Source organism: Oncorhynchus gorbuscha, linkage group LG02, assembly GCF_021184085.1.
Source record: "Oncorhynchus gorbuscha isolate QuinsamMale2020 ecotype Even-year linkage group LG02, OgorEven_v1.0, whole genome shotgun sequence".
Lineage (NCBI taxonomy): Eukaryota > Metazoa > Chordata > Actinopteri > Salmoniformes > Salmonidae > Oncorhynchus > Oncorhynchus gorbuscha.
In genome coordinates, this window is record NC_060174.1 from 2062922 (window position 1) to 2086383 (window position 23462).

The 23462-nt window shown below is 47.2% G+C and overlaps 1 protein-coding gene across 1 annotated transcript in view; it reads right to left on the bottom strand.

Moving 5' to 3' along the window:
• Positions 1 to 473: 473 nt before the first annotated feature.
• LOC123995389 (cyclin-dependent kinase-like 5) overlaps positions 474 to 23462 on the bottom strand; it is a 182837-nt gene continuing 159848 nt past the window's right edge. The window contains exons 14-16 of the mRNA XM_046298961.1: positions 22648 to 22692; positions 18430 to 18600; positions 474 to 2784 (exon numbers count right to left, since the gene is read on the bottom strand). Of these exons, the coding sequence (XP_046154917.1) occupies positions 2410 to 2784; positions 18430 to 18600; positions 22648 to 22692 (591 nt within the window). The 3' untranslated portion in view covers positions 474 to 2409. The remainder of the gene's footprint in view (positions 2785 to 18429; positions 18601 to 22647; positions 22693 to 23462) is intronic.

The window sequence follows — 23462 nt, forward strand, 5'->3', positions numbered from 1 at the left end:
GAGACAGAACGCGTCTCCTTCCTGAGCGGTATGACGGCTGTGTGGTCCCATGGTGTTTAGACTTGCGTACTATTGTTTATACAGCTCAACGTGGTACCTTCAGGTATTTGGAAATTGCTCCCAAGGATGGACCAGACTTGTGGAGGTCTACAATTGTTTTTCTTAGGTCTTGGCTGATTTATTTTGATATTGCCATGATGTCAAGCAAAGAGACACTGAGTTTGAAGGTAGGTCTTGAAATACATCCACAGGTACACCTCCAATTGACTCAAATTATGTCAATTAGCCTATCAGAAGCTTCCAAAGCCATGACATAATTTTCTGTAATTTTCCAAGCTGTTTAAAGGCACAGTCAACTTAGTGTATGTAAACTTCTGACCCACTGGAATTGTGATAGAGTGAAATATAAGTGAAATCATCTGTCTGTAAACAATTGTTAGAAAAATTACTTATGTCATGCACAAAGTGGATGTCCTAACTGAATTGCCAAAACTATAGTCTGTTAACAAGAAATTTGTGGAGTGGTTGAAAAATGATTTTTAATGACTCCAACCTAAGTGTATGTAAACTTCCGACATCAACTGTATCTACCTCTATCATTCCAGTATCCATGCACATTGGAAATATGGAATTGGAACTGAACCTGTATATAGCTTACTCACGTTCTTCTTGTTTTTATTTATTTTTATTTGTTCTACCTTTATTTTTAGTATTACACTGATATTGATTACTGCAATGTTGGGTTAGAGCTTGCAGGAAAGGCATTTCACTGTACTTGTGCACGTGATGTAAAAAAAAATGGAAACTAAAGCTCAACTCCACATTTAATTAATATGCCTACTGCTTGCTAAATCCATTTTCCAACTATAAAAATACTGTTTCTTTGTAGGACAAGGATTGTCCTGAATTGCTTCGTCTTGCTTTTCTGGTTGGCTGGCAAGTTTTACCATCCATTTATTTCAGATCTACAGGAGTGTAAGTTTCACCATGGCGAGGACCGTGGCGATACACTGGCACATATGAATTATTAGAATATGGCATATATTAGTCAATTATTGCATTCTATCCATGCAGGCTTTCATGGGCTACCTGAGACATGAAAAGATAGGTGGGAGGGCATACAGGCTGTCACCAATTTATTAATGCGCAATTTGCCTAAACGGTAATGGAAACAATTCAACCACTTCTGTTTTATGTGAAGTCCTTACGTCCAACTGTTTTTATCGACACAAGATGCAAAACAACCCTAGCAGGCAACTGTCACATCTATTTTCTAAGTGTCGACACAGGATAGTAAAATGGAAACTCACCCTAGCAGGCAACTGTCACATCTATTTTCTAAGTGTCGACACAGGATAGTTAAATGGAAACTCACCCTAGCAGGCAACTGTCACATCTATTTTCTAAGTGTCGACACAGGATAGTTAAATGGAAACTCACCCTAGCAGGCAACTGTCACATCTATTTTCTAAGTGTCGACACAGGATAGTTAAATGGAAACTCACCCTAGCAGGCAACTGTCACATCTATTTTCTAAGTGTCGACACAGGATAGTTAAATGGAAACTCACCCTAGCAGGCAACTGTCACATCTATTTTCTATGCAAATGTTCTAAATCTCAACAACAAAAATAGTTTATGAAAACATAGCTATTAAGGTGAAGTATTAAAGGTGAAATGGTACCACAGGCCAGCATGGGTTAGTATTGTATCAAAAACTTGGGATTTCTCCTGAGACTAGCCCTCTCCTATCAAATGACATCAAACACAAGATTCTCTTGATTGTCAACACAGAACATTGGTTTACTAACTACAGCAATGTATATAAAATCTGATCTGTTTGGAGATGGACAACGCATTGCCGTAACATTGTCCTAAATACTAAAGCTTTAACCCTCTATAGAGCGTCTTCCATCAGTCTGGACGTCAAGAGACAGACTGAATCCACAGCACAGACTAACTGATGGGAAGGAATGGTCTACATTGTAACAATCAAAAAAATGAATTTAAACTTCATATATTCTTAAGGAAATATAATGCAAATACTGTGAAATAAAATGTAATATTTCAATTGTGTGCAAGCAGACTCTAACAAATACACTTTATATCTTAAATAGCATTTACATATATGATTAATTTGCAATTATTAACTGACAAATATTATAATAATCAGAATGACATAGGTAATATTACAAATTCTATCAAATATGGAAGCTTTAAAAAAGAAACTATGAAGTCGACTGGTCTGGACAGCAGAGAGAAGTCTGGGCAGCAGAGAGAAGTCTGGGCAGCAGAGAGAAGTCTGGGCAGCAGAGAGAAGTCTGGGCAGCAGAGAGAAGTCTGGGCAGCAGAGAGAAGTCTGGGCAGCAGAGAGAGGTCTGGGGTCAGGTGTCAAGGTTAAAGCAGCTCTCTAAAGAGCAGTCTCTTTCAGGTCATTGAGATTTGGAATGCGTGAGCGTGAGGGCCGTCCGAACCCATGTCCGTTCTGGCCCCCCTTGCCTTCCCTCCCTCCGTGTTGCTCGGGGTAAGGGTTTCCCTCAGCTCTGCCAAGGGCAGAGTTGTGCCAGCTGGACTCCATCTGACCAGGGAGGGGGTAGGCGGCCTGCCTGCTCTTTAGCTGGGGGGTGCTGGAGCCTGCGTGGCTCCGACTGGGACCCTCACTGAAACCCGCTTTAGCCGAGGTTGAGTTGGGCAGGGGCTGGAAGCGCATATCAGATGGGGCCGTTTGATTGGAAGTGGAGGAGGAGAGGTGAAGGAGCTTCCGTAGAGACTTGAGTGGCTGGCTCTGAGGGGTAAGAATACGAAATATAACAAACATATCTGTACAATATATGACACAGTGTAGTTGTTTGTCAGTCATATTTTAGCAACAGATGTTGCCTCAGTATAGTTGTGAAATGCTAGGGTTAGCTGGATCTCTTGAAATAACTGTTCTGACTAAATACAGTTGAAGTGGGAAGTTTACATACACCTTAGTCAAATACATTTAAACTCAGGTTTTCATAATTCCTGACATTTAATCCTAGTAAAAATACCCTGTTTTAGGTCAGTTAGGATTACCACTTTATTTTAAGAATGTGAAATGTCAGAATAATAGTAGAGATAATTATTTATTTCAGCTTTCATTTCTTTCATCACATTCCCAGTGGGTCAAAAGTTTACAAACACTCAATTAGTATTTGGTAGCATTGCCTTTACATTTTTTAAACTTGGGTCAAACATTTTGGGTAGCCTTCCACAAGCTTCCCACAATAGGTTGGGTGAATTTTGACCCATTCTGCCTGACAGAGCTGGTGTAACTGAGTCAGATTGTCAGGCCTCATTGCTCACACAAGCTTTTACAGTTCTGCCCACAAATTGTATATGGGATTGAGGTTAGGGCTTTGTGACGGCCACTCCAATACCTTGATTTTGTTGTCCTTAAGCCATTTTGCCACAACTTTGGAAGTATGCTTGGGGTCATTGTCCTAACTGATGTCTTCAGATATTGCTTCAACATATCCACATAATTTTCCTCTCTCATGATGTCATCTATTTTGTGAAGTGCACCAGTCCCTCCCTGCAGCAAAGCACCCCCACAACATGATGCTGCCACCCCCGTTGGGATGGTGTTCTTCGGCTTGCAAGCCTCCCCCTTTTTCCTCCAAACATAACGATGGTGATTATGGCCAAACAGTTCTATTTTTGTTTCCTCAGACCAGAGGACATTTCTCCAAAAAGTATGATCTTTGTCCCCATGTGCAGTTGCAAACCATAGTCTGGCTTTTTTAATGGCGGTTTTGGAGCAGTGGCTTCTTCCTTGCTGAGCGACCTTTCAGGTTATGTCGATAAAGGACTCGTTTTACTGTGGATATAGATACTTTAGTACCTGTTTCCTCCAGCATCTTAACAAGGTCCATTGCTGTTGTTCTGGGATTGATTTGCACTTTTCGAAACAAAGAACGTTCATCTCTAGGAGACAGAACGTGTTTCCTTCCTGAACAGTATGACAGCTGCGTGGTCCCATGGTGTTTAGACTTGCGTACTATTGTTTGTACAGATGAACGTGGTACCTTCAGGCATTTGGAAATTGCTCCCAAGGATGGACCAGAGGTCTTGGCTGATTTCTTTTGATATTCATTCCCATGATGTCAAGCAAAGAGGCACTGAGTTTGAAGATAGGCCTTGAAATACATCCACAGGTACACTCCAATTGACTCAAATTATGTCAATTAGCCTATCAGAAGCTTCTAAAGCCATGACATCCTTTTCTGGAATTTTCCAAGCTGTTTAAAAGCACAGTCAACTTTTTTATTTTACATTTATTTAACTAGGCAAGTCAGTTCAGAACAAATTCTTATTTTCAATGACGGCCTAGGAACAGTGGGTTAACTGCCTGTTCAGGGGCAGAACAACAGATGTGTACCTTGTCAGCTCGGGGATTTGAACATGCAACCTTCTGGTTGCTAGTCCAACTTTGGCCACTAGGCTACCCTGCCGCCCCAACTTAGTGTATGTAAACTTCTGACCCACTGGAATTGTGATACAGTGAAATATAAGTGAAATAATCTGTCTGTAAACAATTGTTGGAAAAATGACTTGTGTCATGCACAAAGTAGATGTCCTCACCGACTTGCCAAAACTATAGTTTGTTAACAAGAAATTTGTGGAGTGGGTGAAAAACAAGTTTTAATCACTCCAACCTGAGTGTTTGTAAACTTCCAACTTCAACTGTAGATGGCTGTTTCCATAAACACCCACCTACACACCTAGCCCTAACTAGAAAACCAACACCCACCTACACACCTAGCCCTAACTAGAAAACCAACACCCACCTACACACCTAGCCCTAACTAGAAAACCAACACCCACCTACACACCTAGCCCTAACTAGAAAACCAACACCCACCTACACACCTAGCCCTAACTAGAAAACCAACACCCACCTACACACCTAGCCCTAACTAGAAAACCAACACCCACCTACACACCTAGCCCTAACTAGAAAACCAACACACACCTACACACCTAGCCCTAACTAGAAAACCAACACCCACCTACACACCTAGCCCTAACTAGAAAACCAACATCCACCTACACACCTAGCCCTAACTAGAAAACCAACACCCACCTACACACCTAGCCCTAACTAGAAAACCAACACCCACCTACACACCTAGCCCTAACTAGAAAACCAACACCCACCTACACACCTAGCCCTAACTAGAAAACCAACACCCACCTACACACCTAGCCCTAACTAGAAAACCAACACCCACCTACACACCTAGCCCTAACTAGAAAACCAACACCCACCTACACACCTAGCCCTAACTAGAAAACCAACACCCACCTACACACCTAGCCCTAACTAGAAAACCAACACCCACCTACACACCTAGCCCTAACTAGAAAACCAACACCCACCTACACACCTAGCCCTAACTAGAAAACCAACACCCACCTACACACCTAGCCCTTACTAGAAAACCAACACCCACCTACACACCTAGCCCTAACTAGAAAACCAACACCCACCTACACACCTAGCCCTAACTAGAAAACCAACACCCACCTACACACCTAGCCCTAACTAGAAAACCAACACCCACCTACACACCTTGTCATGTTTTGTCATATATTGTCTTGTCCTTGTGCTTTCCCTTCTGTTCGTTTCCCCCTGCTGGTCTTATTAGGTTCGTTCCCTTTTTCTATCCCTCTCTCTCCCCCTCCCTCCCTCTCTCTCTTCTCTCTATCGTTCCGTTCCTGCTCCCAGCTGTTCCTCATTCTCCTAACTCACTCATTTACTCTTTTCACACCTGTCCCCTATTTTGCCCTCTGATTAGATCCCCTATTTCTCCCCTTGTTTTCCGCTTCTGACCTGGTCGGATCCTTCTATGATGTTCGCTGTGCTGTGTCCTTGTCTCGCCCTGTCGTGTTTTGTCTCCTTCAGATGCTGCGTGTGAGCAGGTGTCTTAGTCTGCTACGGTCGGTGCCTTCCCGAAGCAACCTGCAGTCAATGGTCGAGTCTCCAGTCTGTCCTCGTTACTACGAGTGGATTTAAGTTTTTTCCTGTTTTGTTTTCTTCTTGATTTTTCCAGGATTATTACTCTTTGTCATATACTGGAATAAAGACTCTGTTTTCGTTAAGTCGCTTTTGGGTCCTCATTCACCAGCATAACAGAAGGATCCGACCAAGAATGGACCCAGCGACTATGGATTCTCTCTACTCTACTCTCGAGTTCCAGGGAGCGATGCTCGGCAGACACGAGCAGGAATTGTCTGCTGCTCGGCATGCCGTTGAGACCCTGGCCGCTCAGGTCTCCGACCTCTCAGGACAGTATCAGAGTCTTCGTCTCGTGCCACCAGCTACTTCCGGGTCTTCCGAGTCTCCGGAACCTAGGGTTAATAACCCACCATGTTACTCTGGGCAGCCCACTGAGTGCCGCTCCTTTCTCACCCAGTGTGATATTGTGTTCTCTCTCCAGCCCAACACATACTCAAGAGAGAGAGCTCGGATTGCCTACGTCATATCACTCCTTACTGGTCGGGCTCGGCAGTGGGGCACAGCTATCTGGGAGGCAAGCGCTGAGTGTACTAACGATTATCTGAACTTTAAAGAGGAGATGATAAGGGTTTTTGATCGTTCTGTTTTTGGGAAAGAAGCTTCCTGGTCCCTGTCTTCCCTATGTCAAGGTAATCGATCCATAACGGATTACTCTATAGAGTTTCGCACTCTTGCTGCCTCCAGTAACTGGAACGAGCAGGCGTTGCTCGCTCGTTTTCTGGAGGGACTCCACGCTAAGGTTAAGGATGAGATTCTCTCTCGGGAGGTTCCATCCAGCGTGGATTCTTTGATTGAACTCGCTATTCGCATTGAACGACGGGTAGATCTTCGTCACCGAGCTCATAGAAGAGAGCTCGCGTTAACTGTGTCCCCCCCTCTCTCCGACACTACCATCTTTCCCCACTGACTCAGGTGTTGAGCCCATGCAGCTGGGGGGGTATTCGCATTTCGACTAAGGAGAGGGAACGGAGAATCACCAACTGCCTCTGTCTCTATTGTGGTTCCGCTGGTCATTTTGTCATTTCATGTCCAGTTAAAGGCCAGAGCTCATCAGTAAGCGGAGGGCGACTGATAAGCGCTACTAGACTGTCCTCTCCGTCAAGTACCTGTACTACCTTGCCGGTCCATCTACGCTGGACCGGATCGGCAGCTTCCTGCAGTGCATTAATAGACTCTGGGGCGGAGGGCTGTTTTATGGACGAAGCCTGGGCTCGGGAACATGACATTCCTCTCAGACAGTTAGGGGAGCCCACAGTCATGTTCGCCTTGGATGGTAGTCCTCTCCCCAGTATATTATGTGAAACACTACCTTTAACCCTCACAGTATCTGGTAACCATAGTGAGACCATTTCTTTTTTGATTTTTTGTTCACCTTTTACACCTGTTGTTTTGGGTCATCCCTGGCTAGTGTGTCATAATCCTTCTTTTGATTGGTCTAGTAATTCTATCCTTTCCTGGAACGTTTCTTGTCATGTGAAGTGTTTAATGTCTGCTATTCCTCCTGTTTCTTCTGCTCCCTCTTCACAGGAGGAACCTGGTGATTTGACAGGAGTGCCGGAGGAATATCATGATCTGCGCACGGTCTTCAGTCGGTCCAGAACCAACTCCCTTCCTCCTCACCGGTCGTATGATTGTTGTTCTGATCTCCTCAAGAAGCGTTTTGCATCCGCTCCTATCCTTGTTGCACCTGACGTCACTAAACAGTTCATTGTCGAGGTTGACGCGTCGGGGGTGGGCGTGGGAGCCATTCTGTCCCAGCGCTCCGAAACTGACGATGGGGTCCACCCTTGCGCGTATTTTTCTCATCGCCTGTCGCCGTCGGAACGTAACTATGATGTGGCTAACCGCGAACTGCTCGCCATCCGTTTAGCCCTAGGCGAATGGCGACAGTGGTTGGAGGGGGCGACCGTTCCTTTTGTCGTTTGGACTGACCAAAGGAACCTTGAGTACATCCGTTCTGCCAAACGACTGAATGCGCGTCATGCTCGTTGGGCGTTGTTTTTCGCTCGTTTCGAGTTCGTTATTTCTTATTGCCCGGGTACTAAGAACACCAAGCCTCATGCTTTATCCCGTCTCTTTAGTTCTTCTGTGGCTTCTACCGATCCCGAGGGGATTCTTCCTGATGGGCGTGTTGTCGAGTTGACTGTCTGGGGAATTGAGAGACAGGTTAAGCAAGCACTCACTCACACTCCGTCGCCGCGCGCTTGTCCTAATAACCTTCTTTTCGTTCCTGTCTCTACTCGTCCGGCTGTTCTTCAGTGGGCGCACTCTGCCAAGTTAGCTGGCCACCCCGGCGTTCGGGGTACGCTTGCTTCTATTCGCCAGCGGTTTTGGTGGCCTACTCAGGAGCGTGACACGCGCCGTTTCGTGGCTGCTTGTTCGGACTGCGCGCAGAATAAGTCTGGTAATTTTTTTTCTGCTTCTGCTCCTGGTCTTGCTGGGTCTCAGTCTGTCCCCAGCCACCGCATCTCTCCTGCCCTTGCTGTGTCTCAGTCTGTTCCCTGCCACCGCATCTCTCCTGGTCCTGCTCCTGCACTTGCTGTGTCTCAGTCTGTCCACAGCCACTGCCTCTCTCCTGTTCCTGGTCTTAGCCTTGCTGTGTCTCAGTCTGTCCCTAGTTGTTACTCTCCTGGCCTGTTTGGTCCTGTTTGCTCTAAAGCTTACAGTTCTCTACCCGTGTCTCATTTTTTTAGTGTAGTAGCCCTAGATTCCCTCTTCTTCGTCTTCCGTTACGGTCCTGAGGAGAGGAGTTGGGTTCTGTCTCGGGACGTGCTGGACCGTTTGTGATCTATGATTTCCTCCGTTGCCGCCAGTGTTCCTCCTCGAGTGCGCCAGGAGGCGCTCGGTGAGTGGGGGGGTACTGTCATGTTTTGTCATATATTGTCTTGTCCTTGTGCTTTCCCTTCTGTTCGTTTCCCCCTGCTGGTCTTATTAGGTTCGTTCCCTTTTTCTATCCCTCTCCCTCCCCCTCCCTCTCTCTCTTCTCTCTATCGTTCCGTTCCTGCTCCCAGCTGTTCCTCATTCTCCTAACTCACTCATTTACTCTTTTCACACCTGTCCCCTATTTTGCCCTCTGATTAGATCCCCTATTTCTCCCCTTGTTTCCCGCTTCTGTCCTGGTCGGATCCTTGTATGATGTTCGCTGTGCTGTGTCCTTGTCTCGCCCTGTCGTGTTTTGTCTCCTTCAGATGCTGCGTGTGAGCAGGTGTCTTAGTCTGCTACGGTCGGTGCCTTCCCGAAGCAACCTGCAGTCAATGGTCGAGTCTCCAGTCTGTCCTCGTTACTACGAGTGGATTTAAGTTTTTTCCTGTTTTGTTTTCTTCTTGATTTTTCCAGGATTATTACTCTTTGTCATATACTGGAATAAAGACTCTGTTTTCGTTAAGTCGCTTTTGGGTCCTCATTCACCAGCATAACACACCTAGCCCTAACTAGAAAACCAACACCCACCTACACACCTAGCCCTAACTAGAAAACCAACACCCACCTACACACCTAGCCCTAACTAGAAAACCAACACCCACCTACACACCTAGCCCTTACTAGAAAACCAACACCCACCTACACACCTAGCCCTAACTAGAAAACCAACACCCACCTACACACCTAGCCCTAACTAGAAAACCAACACCCACCTACACACCTAGCCCTAACTAGAAAACCAACACCCACCTACACACCTAGCCCTAACTAGAAAACCAACACCCACCTACACACCTAGCCCTAACTAGAAAACAAACACCCACCTACACACCTAGCCCTAACTAGAAAACAAACACCCACCTACACACCTAGCCCTTACTAGAAAACCAACACCCACCTACACACCTAGCCCTAACTAGAAAACCAACACCCACCTACACACCTAGCCCTAACTAGAAAACCAACACCCACCTACACACCTAGCCCTAACTAGAAAACCAACACCCACCTACACACCTAGCCCTAACTAGAAAACCAACACCCACCTACACACCTAGCCCTAACTAGAAAACCAACACCCACCTACACACCTAGCCCTAACTAGAAAACCAACACCCACCTACACCAAACAGAAAACAAATATCCACTTACAGTGGCTTTACCCCGTTTGCATTTCTTCTATTTTGATGCCTTACAACCTGCAATTAAAATATATTTTTTGGGGGTTTGTATCATTTGATTTACACAACATGTCTACTACTTTGAAGATGCAAAATATGTTTTATTGTGAAACAAACAAAAAACGGAAAACTTGAGCGCTCATAACTATTCACCCTCCGAAGTCAATACTTTGTAAAGCCACGTTTACAGCAATTACAGCTGCAAGTCCCATGGAGTATGTCTCCATAAACTTGGCATATCTAGCCACAGGGATTTTTGTCCATTCTTCAAGGTAAAGCTGCTCCAGCTCGTTCAAGTTGGATGGGTTCCGCTGGTGTACAGTAATCTTTAAGTCATACCACAGATTCTCAATTGGATTGAGGTCTGGGCTTTGACTAGGCCATTACAAGACATTTAAATGTTTCCCCTTAAACCACTCGAGTGTTGCTTTAGCAGTATGCTTAGGCTCATTGTCCTGCTAGAAGGTGAACCTCCGTCCCAGTCTCAAATCTCTGGAAGACTGAAATTTCCCTCAAAATGTCCTTGTATTTAGCGCCATCCATCATTCCTTCAATTCTGACCAGTTTCCCAGTCCCTGCCGATGGAAACATCCCCAAAGCATGATGCTGCCACCTCCATGCTTCACTGTGGGATGGTGTTTTCTGGGTGATGTGAGGTGTTGGGTTTGCACCAGACATAGCGTTTTCCTTGATGATCAAAAAGCAAAATTTTAGTCTCATCTGACCAGAGTACCTTCTTCCATATGTTTGGGGAGTCTCTATATTATAATTGGTCACACCATATCTTATTTAGGGGCTTCATAACAAAGGGGGTGAAAACATATGCAAAGGGGGTGAAAACATATGCAAAGGGGGTGAAAACATATGCAAAGGGGTGAAAACATATGCACGCACCAGAAATCCAACACCCACCTAACCCTAACCAAAAACCCAACACCCACCTAACCCTAACCAGAAACCCAACACCCACCTAACCCTAACCAGAAACCCAACACCCACCTAACCCTAACCAGAAACCCAACACCCACCTAACCCTAACCAGAAACCCAACACCCATCTAACCCTAACCAGAAACCCAACACCCACCTAACCCTAACCCTAACCATAACCCTAACCCTAACCAGAAACCCAACACCCACCTAACCCTAACCCTAACCAGAAACCCAACACCCACCTAACCCTAACCCTAACCAGAAACCCAACACCCACCTAACCCTAACCAGAAACCCAACACCCACCTAACCCTAACCAGAAACCCAACACCCACCTAACCCTAACCAGAAACCCAACACCCACCTAACCCTAACCAGAAACCCAACACCCACCTAACCCTAACCAGAAACCCAACACCCACCTAACCCTAACCAGAAACCCAACACCCACCTAACCCTAACCAGAAACCCAACACCCATCTAACCCTAACCAGAAACCCAACACCCATCTAACCCTAACCAGGAACCCAACACCCACCTAACCCTAATCAGAAACCCAACACCCACCTAACCCTAACCAGAAACCCAACACCCATCTAACCCTAACCAGAAACCCAACACCCACCTAACCCTAACCAGAAACCCAACACCCACCTAACCCTAACCAGAAACCCAACACCCACCTAACCCTAACCAGAAACCCAACACCCACCTAACCCTAACCAGAAACCCAACACCCATCTAACCCTAACCAGAAACCCAACACCCACCTAACCCCCAACACCCACCTAACCCTAACCAGAAACCCAACCCTAACCCTAACCAGAAACCCAACACCCACCTAACCCTAACCCTAAACCCAAACCCAACACCCACCTAACCCTAACCCAACACCCACCTAACCCTAGAAACCCAACACCCACCTAACCCTAACCAGAAACCCAACACCCACCTAACCCTAACCAGAAACCCAACACCCACCTAACCCTAACCAGAAACCCAACACCCACCTAACCCTAACCAGAAACCCAACACCCACCTAACCCTAACCAGAAACCCAACACCCATCTAACCCTAACCAGAAACCCAACACCCACCTAACCCTAACCCTAGAAACCCAACACCCATCTAACCCTAACCAGAAACCCAACACCCACCTAACCCTAACCAGAAACCCAACACCCATCTAACCCTAACCAGAAACCCAACACCCACCTAACCCTAACCAGAAACCCAACACCCACCTAACCCTAACCAGAAACCCAACACCCACCTAACCCTAACCAGAAACCCAACACCCACCTAACCCTAACCAGAAACCCAACACCCATCTAACCCCCAACACCCACCTAACCAGAAACCCAACACCCACCTAACCCTAACCAGAAACCCAACACCCACCTAACCCTAACCAGAAACCCAACACCCACCTAACCCTAACCAGAAACCCAACACCCACCTAACCCTAACCAGAAACCCAACACCCACCTAACCCTAACCAGAAACCCAACACCCACCTAACCCTAACCAGAAACCCAACACCCACCTAACCCTAACCAGAAACCCAACACCCACCTAACCCTAACCAGAAACCCAACACCCACCTAACCCTAACCAGAAACCCAACCCTAACCAGAAACCCAACACCCACCTAACCCTAACCAGAAACCCAACACCCACCTAACCCTAACCAGAAACCCAACACCCACCTAACCCTAACCAGAAACCCAACACCCACCTAACCCTAACCAGAAACCCAACACCCACCTAACCCTAACCAGAAACCCAACACCCACCTAACCCTAACCAGAAACCCAACACCCACCTAACCCTAACCAGAAACCCAACACCCACCTAACCCTAACCAGAAACCCAACACCCATCTAACCCTAACCAGAAACCCAACACCCACCTAACCCTAACCCCCAACACCCACCTAACCCTAACCAGAAACCCAACACCCACCTAACCCTAACCAGAACCCAACACCCACCTAACCAACCAGAAACCCAACACCCACCTAACCCTAACCAGAAACCCAACACCCACCTAACCCTAACCAGAAACCCAACACCCACCTAACCCTAACCAGAAACCCAACACCCACCTAACCCTAACCCTAACCAGAAACCCAACACCCACCTAACCCTAACCAGAAACCCAACACCCACCTAACCCTAACCAGAAACCCAACACCCATCTAACCCTAACCAGAAACCCAACACCCACCTAACCCTAACCAGAAACCCAACACCCACCTAACCCTAACCAGAAACCCAACACCCACCTAACCCTAACCAGAAACCCAACACCCACTTAACCCTAACCAGAAACCCAACACCCACCTAACCCTAACCAGAAACCCAACACCCACCTAACCCCAAAACCAGAAACCCAACACCCACCTAACCCTAACCAGAAAACCCAACACCCAACCAGAAACCCAACACCCACCTAACCCTAACCAGAAACCCAACACCCACCTAACCCTAACCAGAAACCCAACACCCACCTAACCCTAACCAGAAACCCAACACCCACCTAACCCTAACCAGAAACCCAACACCCACCTAACCCTAACCAGAAACCCAACACCCACCTAACCCTAACCAGAAACCCAACACCCACCTAACCCTAACCAGAAACCCAACACCCACCTAACCCTAACCAGAAACCCAACACCCAACCAGAAACCCAACACCCACCTAACCCTAACCAGAAACCCAACCAGAAACCCAACACCCACCTAACCCTAACCAGAAACCCAACACCCTACCTAACCCTAACCAGAAACCCAACACCCACCTAACCCCAACACCCACCTAACCCTAACCAGAAACCCAACACCCATCTAACCCTAACCAGAAACCCAACACCCATCTAACCCTAACCAGAAACCCAACACCCACCTAACCCTAACCAGAAACCCAACACCCACCTAACCCTAACCAGAAACCCAACACCCATCTAACCCTAACCAGAAACCCAACACCCACCTAACCCTAACCAGAAACCCAACACCCACCTAACCCTAACCAGAAACCCAACACCCACCTAACCCTAACCAGAAACCCAACACCCACCTAACCCTAACCAGAAACCCAACACCCACCTAACCCTAACCAGAAACCCAACACCCACCTAACCCTAACCAGAAACCCAACACCCACCTAACCCTAACCAGAAACCCAACACCCATCTAACCCTAACCAGAAACCCAACACCCACCTAACCCTAACCAGAAACCCAACACCCACACTAACCCTAACCAGAAACCCAACACCACCTAACCCTAACCAGAAACCCAACACCCACCCCTAACCCTAACCAGAAACCCAACACCCATCTAACCCTAACCAGAAACCCAACACCCACCTAACCCTAACCAGAAACCCAACACCCACCTAACCCTAACCAGAAACCCAACACCCAACCCTAACCCCTAACCAGAAACCCAACACCCACCTAACCCTAACCAGAAACCCAACACCCACCTAACCCTAACCAGAAACCCAACACCCACCTAACCCTAACCAGAAACCCAACACCCACCTAACCCTAACCAGAAACCCAACACCCACCTAACCCTAACCAGAAACCCAACACCCACCTAACCCTAACCAGAAACCCAACACCCACCTAACCCTAACCAGAAACCCAACACCCACCTAACCCTAACCCCCAACACCCACCTAACCATAACCCTAGAAACCCAACACCCACCTAACCCTAACCAGAAACCCAACACCCAACCCTAACCCCCAACACCCACCTAACCCTAACCAGAAACCCAACACCCATCTAACCCTAACCAGAAACCCAACACCCACCTAACCCTAACCAGAAACCCAACACCCACCTAACCAGAAACCCAACACCCACCTAACCAGAAACCCAACACCCACCCCTAACCAGAAACCCAACACCCACCTAACCCTAACCAGAAACCCAACACCCACCTAACCCTAACCAGAAACCCAACACCCACCTAACCCTAACCAGAAACCCAACACCCACCTAACCCTAACCAGAAACCCAACACCCATCTAACCCTAACCAGAAACCCAACACCCATCTAACCCTAACCAGAAACCCAACACCCATCTAACCCTAACCAGAAACCCAACACCCACCTAACCCTAACCAGAAACCCAACACCCACCTAACCCTAACCAGAAACCCAACACCCACCTAACCCTAACCAGAAACCCAACACCCATCTAACCCTAACCAGAAACCCAACACCCATCTAACCCTAACCAGAAACCCAACACCCATCTAACCCTAACCAGAAACCCAACACCCACCTAACCCTAACCAGAAACCCAACACCCACCTAACCCTAACCAGAAACCCAACACCCACCTAACCCTAACCAGAAACCCAACAACCCTAACCAGAAACCCACCTAACCCTAACCAGAAACCCAACACCCATCTAACCCTAACCAGAAACCCAACACCCACCTAACCCTAACCAGAAACCCAACCCACCCATCTAACCCTAACCAGAAACCCAACACCCACCTAACCCTAACCAGAAACCCAACACCCACCTAACCCAACCAGAAACCCAATAACCCCTAACCAGAAACCCAACACCCACCTAACCCTAACCAGAAACCCAACACCCACCTAACCCTAACCAGAAACCCAACACCCACCTAACCCTAACCAGAAACCCAACACCCATCTAACCCTAACCAGAAACCCAACACCCATCTAACCCTAACCAGAAACCCAACACCCACCTAACCCTAACCAGAAACCCAACACCCACCTACACACATAACCCTAACCAGAAACCCAACACCCACCTAACCCTAACCAGAAACCCAACACCCACCTAACCCTAACCAGAAACCCAACACCCACCTAACACATAACTAACCAGAAAGAAACCCAACACCCACCTAACCCTAACCAGAAACCCAACACCCACCTAACCCTAACCAGAAACCCAACACCCATCTAACCCTAACCAGAAACCCAACACCCACCTAACCCTAACCAGAAACCCAACACCCACCTAACCCTAACCAGAAACCCAACACCCACCTACACAGAAACATAACCCTAACCAGAAAACCAACACCCACCAAAACCCTAACCAGAAACCAACACCCACCTAACCCTAACCAGAAACCCAACACCCACCTAACACATAACCCTAACCAGAAACCCAACACCCACCTAACCCTAACCAGAAACCCAACACCCACCTAACCCTAACCAGAAACCCAACACCCACATAACCCTAACCAGAAACCCAACACCCACCTAACCCTAACCAGAAACCCAACACCCATCTAACCCTAACCAGAAACCCAACACCCATCTAACCCTAACCAGAAACCCAACACCCACCTAACCCTAACCAGAAACCCAACACCCACCTAACCCTAACCAGAAAACCAACACCCACCTAACCAGAAACCAACACCCACCTACACACATAACCCTAACCAGAAAACCAACACCCACCCAACCCTAACCAGAAACCCAACACCCACCTAACCCTAACCAGAAAACCAACACCCACCTACACACATAACCGTTACCAGAAACCCAACACCCACCTAACCCTAACCAGAAAACAAACACCCACCTACATACATAACCCTAACCAGAAACCCAACACCCACCTAACCCTAACCAGAAAACCAACACCCACCTACACACATAACCCTAACCAGAAACCCAACACCCACCTAACCCTAACCAGAAACCCAACACCCACCTAACCCTAACCAGAAACCCAACACCCACCTACACACATAACCCTAACCAGAAACCCAACACCCACCTAACCCTAACCAGAAACCCAACACCCACCTAACCCTAACCAGAAACCCAACACCCACCTAACCCTAACCAGAAACCAAACACCCATCTAACCCTAACCAGAAACCCAACACCCATCTAACCCTAACCAGAAACCCAACACCCACCTAACCCTAACCAGAAACCCAACACCCACCTAACCCTAACCAGAAAACCAACACCCACCTACACACATAACCCTAACCAGAAAACCAACACCCACCAAACCCTAACCAGAAACCCAACACCCACCAAACCCTAACCAGAAACCCAACACCCACCTACACACATAACCCTAACCAGAAACCCAACACCCACCTAACCCTAACCAGAAACCCAACACCCACCTAACCCTAACCAGAACCCAACACCCACATAACCCTAACCAGAAACCCAACACCCACCTAACCCTAACCAGAAACCCAACACCCATCTAACCCTAACCAGAAACCCAACACCCATCTAACCCTAACCAGAAACCCAACACCCACCTAACCCTAACCAGAAACCCAACACACACCTAACCCTAACCAGAAAACCAACACCCACCTACACACATAACCCTAACCAGAAAACCAACACCCACCCAACCCTAACCAGAAACCCAACACCCACCTAACCCTAACCAGAAAACCAACACCCACCTACACACATAACCGTTACCAGAAACCCAACACCCACCTAACCCTAACCAGAAAACAAACACCCACCTACATACATAACCCTAACCAGAAACCCAACACCCACCTAACCCTAACCAGAAAACCAACACCCACCTACACACATAACCCTAACCAGAAAACCAACACCCACCAAACCCTAACCAGAAACCCAACACCCACCAAACCCTAATCAGAAACCAACACCCACCTAACCCTAACCAGAAAACCAACACCCACCAAACCCTAATCAGAAAACCAACACCCACCAAACCCTAATCAGAAAACCAACACCCACCAAAACCTAACCAGAAAACCAACACCCACCAACACACATAACCCTAACCAGAAAACCAACACCCACCTAACCCTAACCAGAAACCCAACACCCACATAACCCTAACCAGAAACCCAACACCCACCTAACCCTAACCAGAAACCCAACACCCATCTAACCATAACCAGAAACCCAACACCCACCTAACCCTAACCAGAAACCCAACACCCACCTAACCCTAACCAGAAAACCAACACCCACCTAACCCTAACCAGAAAACCAACACACCTACTGCCCTTTAAGGCTGTAAATCTTCCAGTATTCTCCATGCCAGACTCTTAGCAGTCAGACTTTATTTCAACATTAACGATCTAGAAACATATCCATTAGGCAGTTGACATTGCTCAGAATGTCTCTAAGAAGAGACATCCCACTCGCTGTTTGTTTATGGTTCATTGACAGTCAATGAACTAAGCAGACCAAACCCAGCTGCTATCGCATTGGTGTCTATGAGAGAGACACCCAGTTAAGTAGACCAAAACTGACGGCTTATGTGAACCATCTTAATTTATACACCATATTTGGCTTTACCTGACAGTGTGCATCAGACATTTTTTCTGATGGCCAGTTTCTCTCCCGTGATTGTTCTCTGTCTCTCTCCCGTGATTGGTCCCGCTCCTGGTTCCGGTGGCGGCTGCTCTGATGACCCGATGACCGGGCGGACTTCTGGATGACCACGTGATCTGCCCCGTCACCTGGTACCTATCCCCATACAGAGGTCAGTCGTTGGACTTCACCACTCATTCCCCAAGCAACACCAGAACATTCCCGCAGCAACACCAGAACATTCCCCCGGCAACACCAGAACATTCCCCCAGCAACACCAGAACATTCCCCCAGCAACTCCAGAACATTCCCCCAGCAACACCAGAACATTTCTCCAGCAACACCAGAACATTCCCCCTGCAACCCCAGAACATTCCCCCTGCAACCCCAGAACATTCCCCCTGCAACTCCAGAACATTCCCCCAGCAACACCAGAACATTCCCCCTGCAACCCCAGAACATTCCCCCTGCAACCCCAGAACATTCTCCCTGCAACACCAGCCCCTAAATAGTTACCATTATGCCATAAGGTGTGGTTTGGGCTGTCTGAATCCTGACTCAGGAAGGCCACCAAAAATTCTGAGATTTCCATACCCAACTATAACATTTTCCGTCAAGATAGAACTGCCAAAGGAGGAGGAGTTGCAGTCTACTGCAGAGATAGCCTGCACAGTAATGTCATACTTTCCAGGTCCATACCCAAACAGTTCGAACTACTCATTTTAAAATTACTCTCTCCAGAAAAAAGTCTCTCAATGTTGCCGCCTGCTTACCGACCCCCCTCAGCTCCCAGCTGTGCTCTGGACACCATTTGTGAATTGATTGCCCCCCCATCTAGCTTCAGAGTTTGTTCTGTTAGGTGACCTAAACTGGGATATGCTTAAAACCACTGCAGTTCTACAATCTAAGCTAGATGCCCTCAATCTCACACAAATCATCAAGGAACCCACCAGGTACAACCCTAAATCTGTAAACAAGGGCACCCTCATAGACATCATCCTGACCAACTGGCCCTCCAAATACACCTCCGCTGTCTTCAACCAGGATCTCAGCGATCACTGCCTCATTGCCTGAATCCGCTACGGATCCGCAGTCAAACGACCACCCCTCATCACTGTCAAACGCTCCCTAAAACACTTCTGTGAGCAGGCCTTTCTAATCGACCTGGCCCGGGTATCCTGGAAGGACATTGACCTAATCCAATCAGTTGAGGATGCCTGGTCATTCTTTAAAAGTAACTTCCTCACCGTTTTAGATAAGCATGCTCCGTTCAAAAAATGCAGAACTAAGAACAGATATAGCCCTTGGTTCACTCCAGACCTGACTGCCCTCAACCAGCACAAAAACATCCTGTGGCGGACTGCAATATCATCGAGTAGTCCCCGCGATATGCAACTGTTCAGGGAAGTCAGGAACCAATACACGCAGTCAGTCAGGAAAGCAAAGGCCAGCTTCTTCAGGCAGAAATTTGCATTCTGTAGCTCTAACTCCAAAAAGTTCTGGGACACTGAAGTCCATGGAGAACAAGAGCACCTCCTCCCAGCTGCCCACTGCACTGAGGCTAGGTAACACGGTCACCACCGATAAATCCATGATAATCGAAAACTTCAACAAGCATTTCTCAATGGCTGGCCATGCCTTCCGCCTGGCTACTCCAACCTCGGCCAACAGCTCCGCGCCCCCCGCAGCTACTCGCCCAAGCCTCTCCAGGTTCTCCTTTACCCAAATCCAGATAGCAGATGTTCTGAAAGAGCTGCAAAACCTGGACCCGTACAAATCAGCTGGGCTTGACAACCTTGACCCTCTATTTCTGAAACTATCCGCCGCCATTGTCACAACCCCTATTACCAGCCTGTTCAGCCTCTCTTTCATATCGTCTGAGATCCCCAAGGATTGGAAAGCTGCCTCAGTCATCCCCCCTTCAAAGGGGGAGACAACCTGGACCCAAACTGTTACAGACCTATATCCATCCTGCCCTGCCTATCTAAGGTCTTCGAACGCCAAGTCAACAAACAGGTCACTGACCATCTCGAATCCCACCGTACATTCTCCGCTGTGCAATCTGGTTTCCGAGCCGGTCACGGGTACACCTCAGCCACGCTCAAGGTACTAAACGATATCATAACCGCCATCGATAAAAGACAGTACTGTGCAGCCGTCTTCATCGACCTTGCCAAGGCTTTGGACTCTGTCAATCACCATATTCTTATCGGCAGACTCAGTAGCCTCGGTTTTTCTGATGACTGCCTTGCCTGGTTCACCAACTATGCAGACAGAGTTCAGTGTGTCATATCGGAGGGCATGCTGTCCGGTCCTCTGGCAGTCTCTATGGGGGTGCCACAGGGCTCAATTCTCGGGCCGACTCTTTTCTCTGTATATGTCAATGATGTTGCTCTTGCTGCGGGCGATTCCCTGATCCACCTCGACGAAGACGACACCATTCTGTATACTTCCGGCCCGTCCTTGGACACTGTGCTATCTAACCTCCAAACGAGCTTCAATGCCATACAACACTACTTCTGTGGCCTCCAACTGCTCTTAAACGCTAGTAAAACCAAATGCATGCTTTTCAACCATTCGCTGCCTGCACCCGCACGCCCGACTAGCATCACCACCCTGGATGGTTCCGACCTAGAATATGTGGACATCTACAAGTACCTAGGTGTCTGGCTAGACTGTAAACTCTCCTTCCAGACTCATATCAAACATCTCCAATCTAAAATCAAATCTAGTCGGCTTTCTATTCCATAACAAAGCCTCCTTCACTCACGCAGCCAAACTTACCCTAGTAAAACTCACTATCCTACCAATCCTCGACTTCGACGATGTCATCTACAAAATAGCTTCCAACACTCTACTCAGCAAACTGGATGCAGTTTATCACAGTGCCATCCGTTTTGTTACTAAAGCACCTTATACCACCCACCACTGCGACCTGTATGCTCTAGTCGGCTGGCCCTCGCTACATATTCGTCGCCAGACCCACTGGCTCCAGGTCATCTACAAGTCCATGCTAGGTAAAGCTCCGCCTTATCTCAGTTCACTGGTCACGATGGCTGGTTCTCTGCTGCCTGTGACTGGAACGAATTGCAAAAATCGCTGAAGTTGGAAACTTGTATCTCCCTCACCAACTTCAAACATCTGCTAAATAGCCCACCCAATTTTACCTACCTCTTCCCCATACTGTTTATATTTATTTACTTTTCTGCTCTTTTGCACACCAATATCTCTACCTGTACATGACCATCTGATCATTTATCACTCCAGTGTTAATCTGCAAAATTGTAATTATTTGCCTACCTCGTCATGCCTTTTGCACACAATGTATATAGACTCTCTTTTTTTCTACTGTGTTATTGACTCATTAGAGTCCTCATATTTGGTGTACAACAGGGAGGATGATCTGGGGTAGACCAGAGGGGATATTCTGGGGTAGAGCAGAGGGGATATTTGGCGTACAACAGGGAGGATAATCTGGGGTAGATCAGAGGGGATATTCTGGGGTAGAGCAGAGGGGATATTCTGGGGTAGAGCAGAGGGGATATTCTGGGGTAGAGCAGGGGGGATATTCTGGGGTAGAACAGGGGGGATATTCTGGGGTAGAACAGAGGGGATATTCTGGGGTAGAGCAGAGGGGATATTCTGGGGTAGAGCAGAGGGGATATTCTGGGGTAGAGCAGAGGGGATATTCTGGGGTAGAGCAGAGGGGATATTCTGGGGTAGAGCAGAGGGGATATTCTGGGGTACAGCAGGGAAGATAATGTGCACCTTCAAGATTTTCAGTTCTTAACCATGCAAGACTATCCCGCCACCCTCTCACCCTTCCCTCCCTCACCCCGACCTCTCCGCATGCTGTCAGCTGCCTGCCTGTACAGCTGGAGTCACAGGTGACAACAGAATCAGAATCCTGTAGACCCACAGAATGAGGACAGGAAAGGTAAACTACCCAACAACAGATCCATGAAGTGACTGAAATAACATTTTCTGAAGGGCCCTATCTGATCAGATTGTCTTGGTCTGGATCGAAACATTTTGATAGAGGATTCAATCTATATTATAAATCAGCTTTACAGTGAATTGTGTGGTTCAATTTGTTTGAACGCTCCAAATAGGGCTCTCATGATGTCATCATGACCAAAGTAGCATGTGTCTAGCTATGTGATTAAAGTACACTATAAGAGTACACTAGGTCTATATACTAACCTCCTGATGACGTCCTGTTTGAGCGTTTGATGGATCTGGTTGGTTCTAGTTTCATAATGATTATAATGATTAGAGACCAGACAAGAGGAGATTAATTAGAGTTGATTTAGCATGCGGTGATGACAATGGTTCCATGGGGTTAGACTTGTACTGTAGAGAAGAGATACACCATGGGAGAAGAGACAACAGGTAGCACCATCACTGAGGAGCTGTGCTTTATGTTATTCTTTGAGTTACAGAGGGGGAAAATACATTTCTTCATGAGGGGAGTCCTTCTGTCTGGGAGCGTCATCTGCAAAATAAGAACCACATGACTGCAGGGAAATATGGGCAACAACAACATATACTGTATGAAGTGTCTTTGTCATGGTAACATACAAGATATGTAAGGAAGCAGAGGCCAAAGAAGGAAACACTGTGATATATAGACAGACTTAAGCATTATGTAGAGATACTGCACATACGTAGAGACACATACAGTATCAGTCAAAAGTTTGGACACACCTACTCGTTCAAGGGTTTTTCTTTATTTTTACAATTTTCTTCATTGTAAAATAGTAGTGAAGACATCAAAACTATGAAATAACACATATGGAATCATGTAGTAACCAAAAAAGTGTTAAATAAATCAAAATATATTTTAGAATTTAGATTCTTCAAAGTAGCCAACCTTTGCCTTGATGACAGCTTTGCACACTCTTGGCATTCTCTTCACCTGGAATGTTTTTCAAACAGTCTTGAAGAAGTTCCCACATATGCTGAGCACTTGTTGGCTTCTTTTCCTTCACTCTGTGGTCCAACTCATCCCAAAGCAT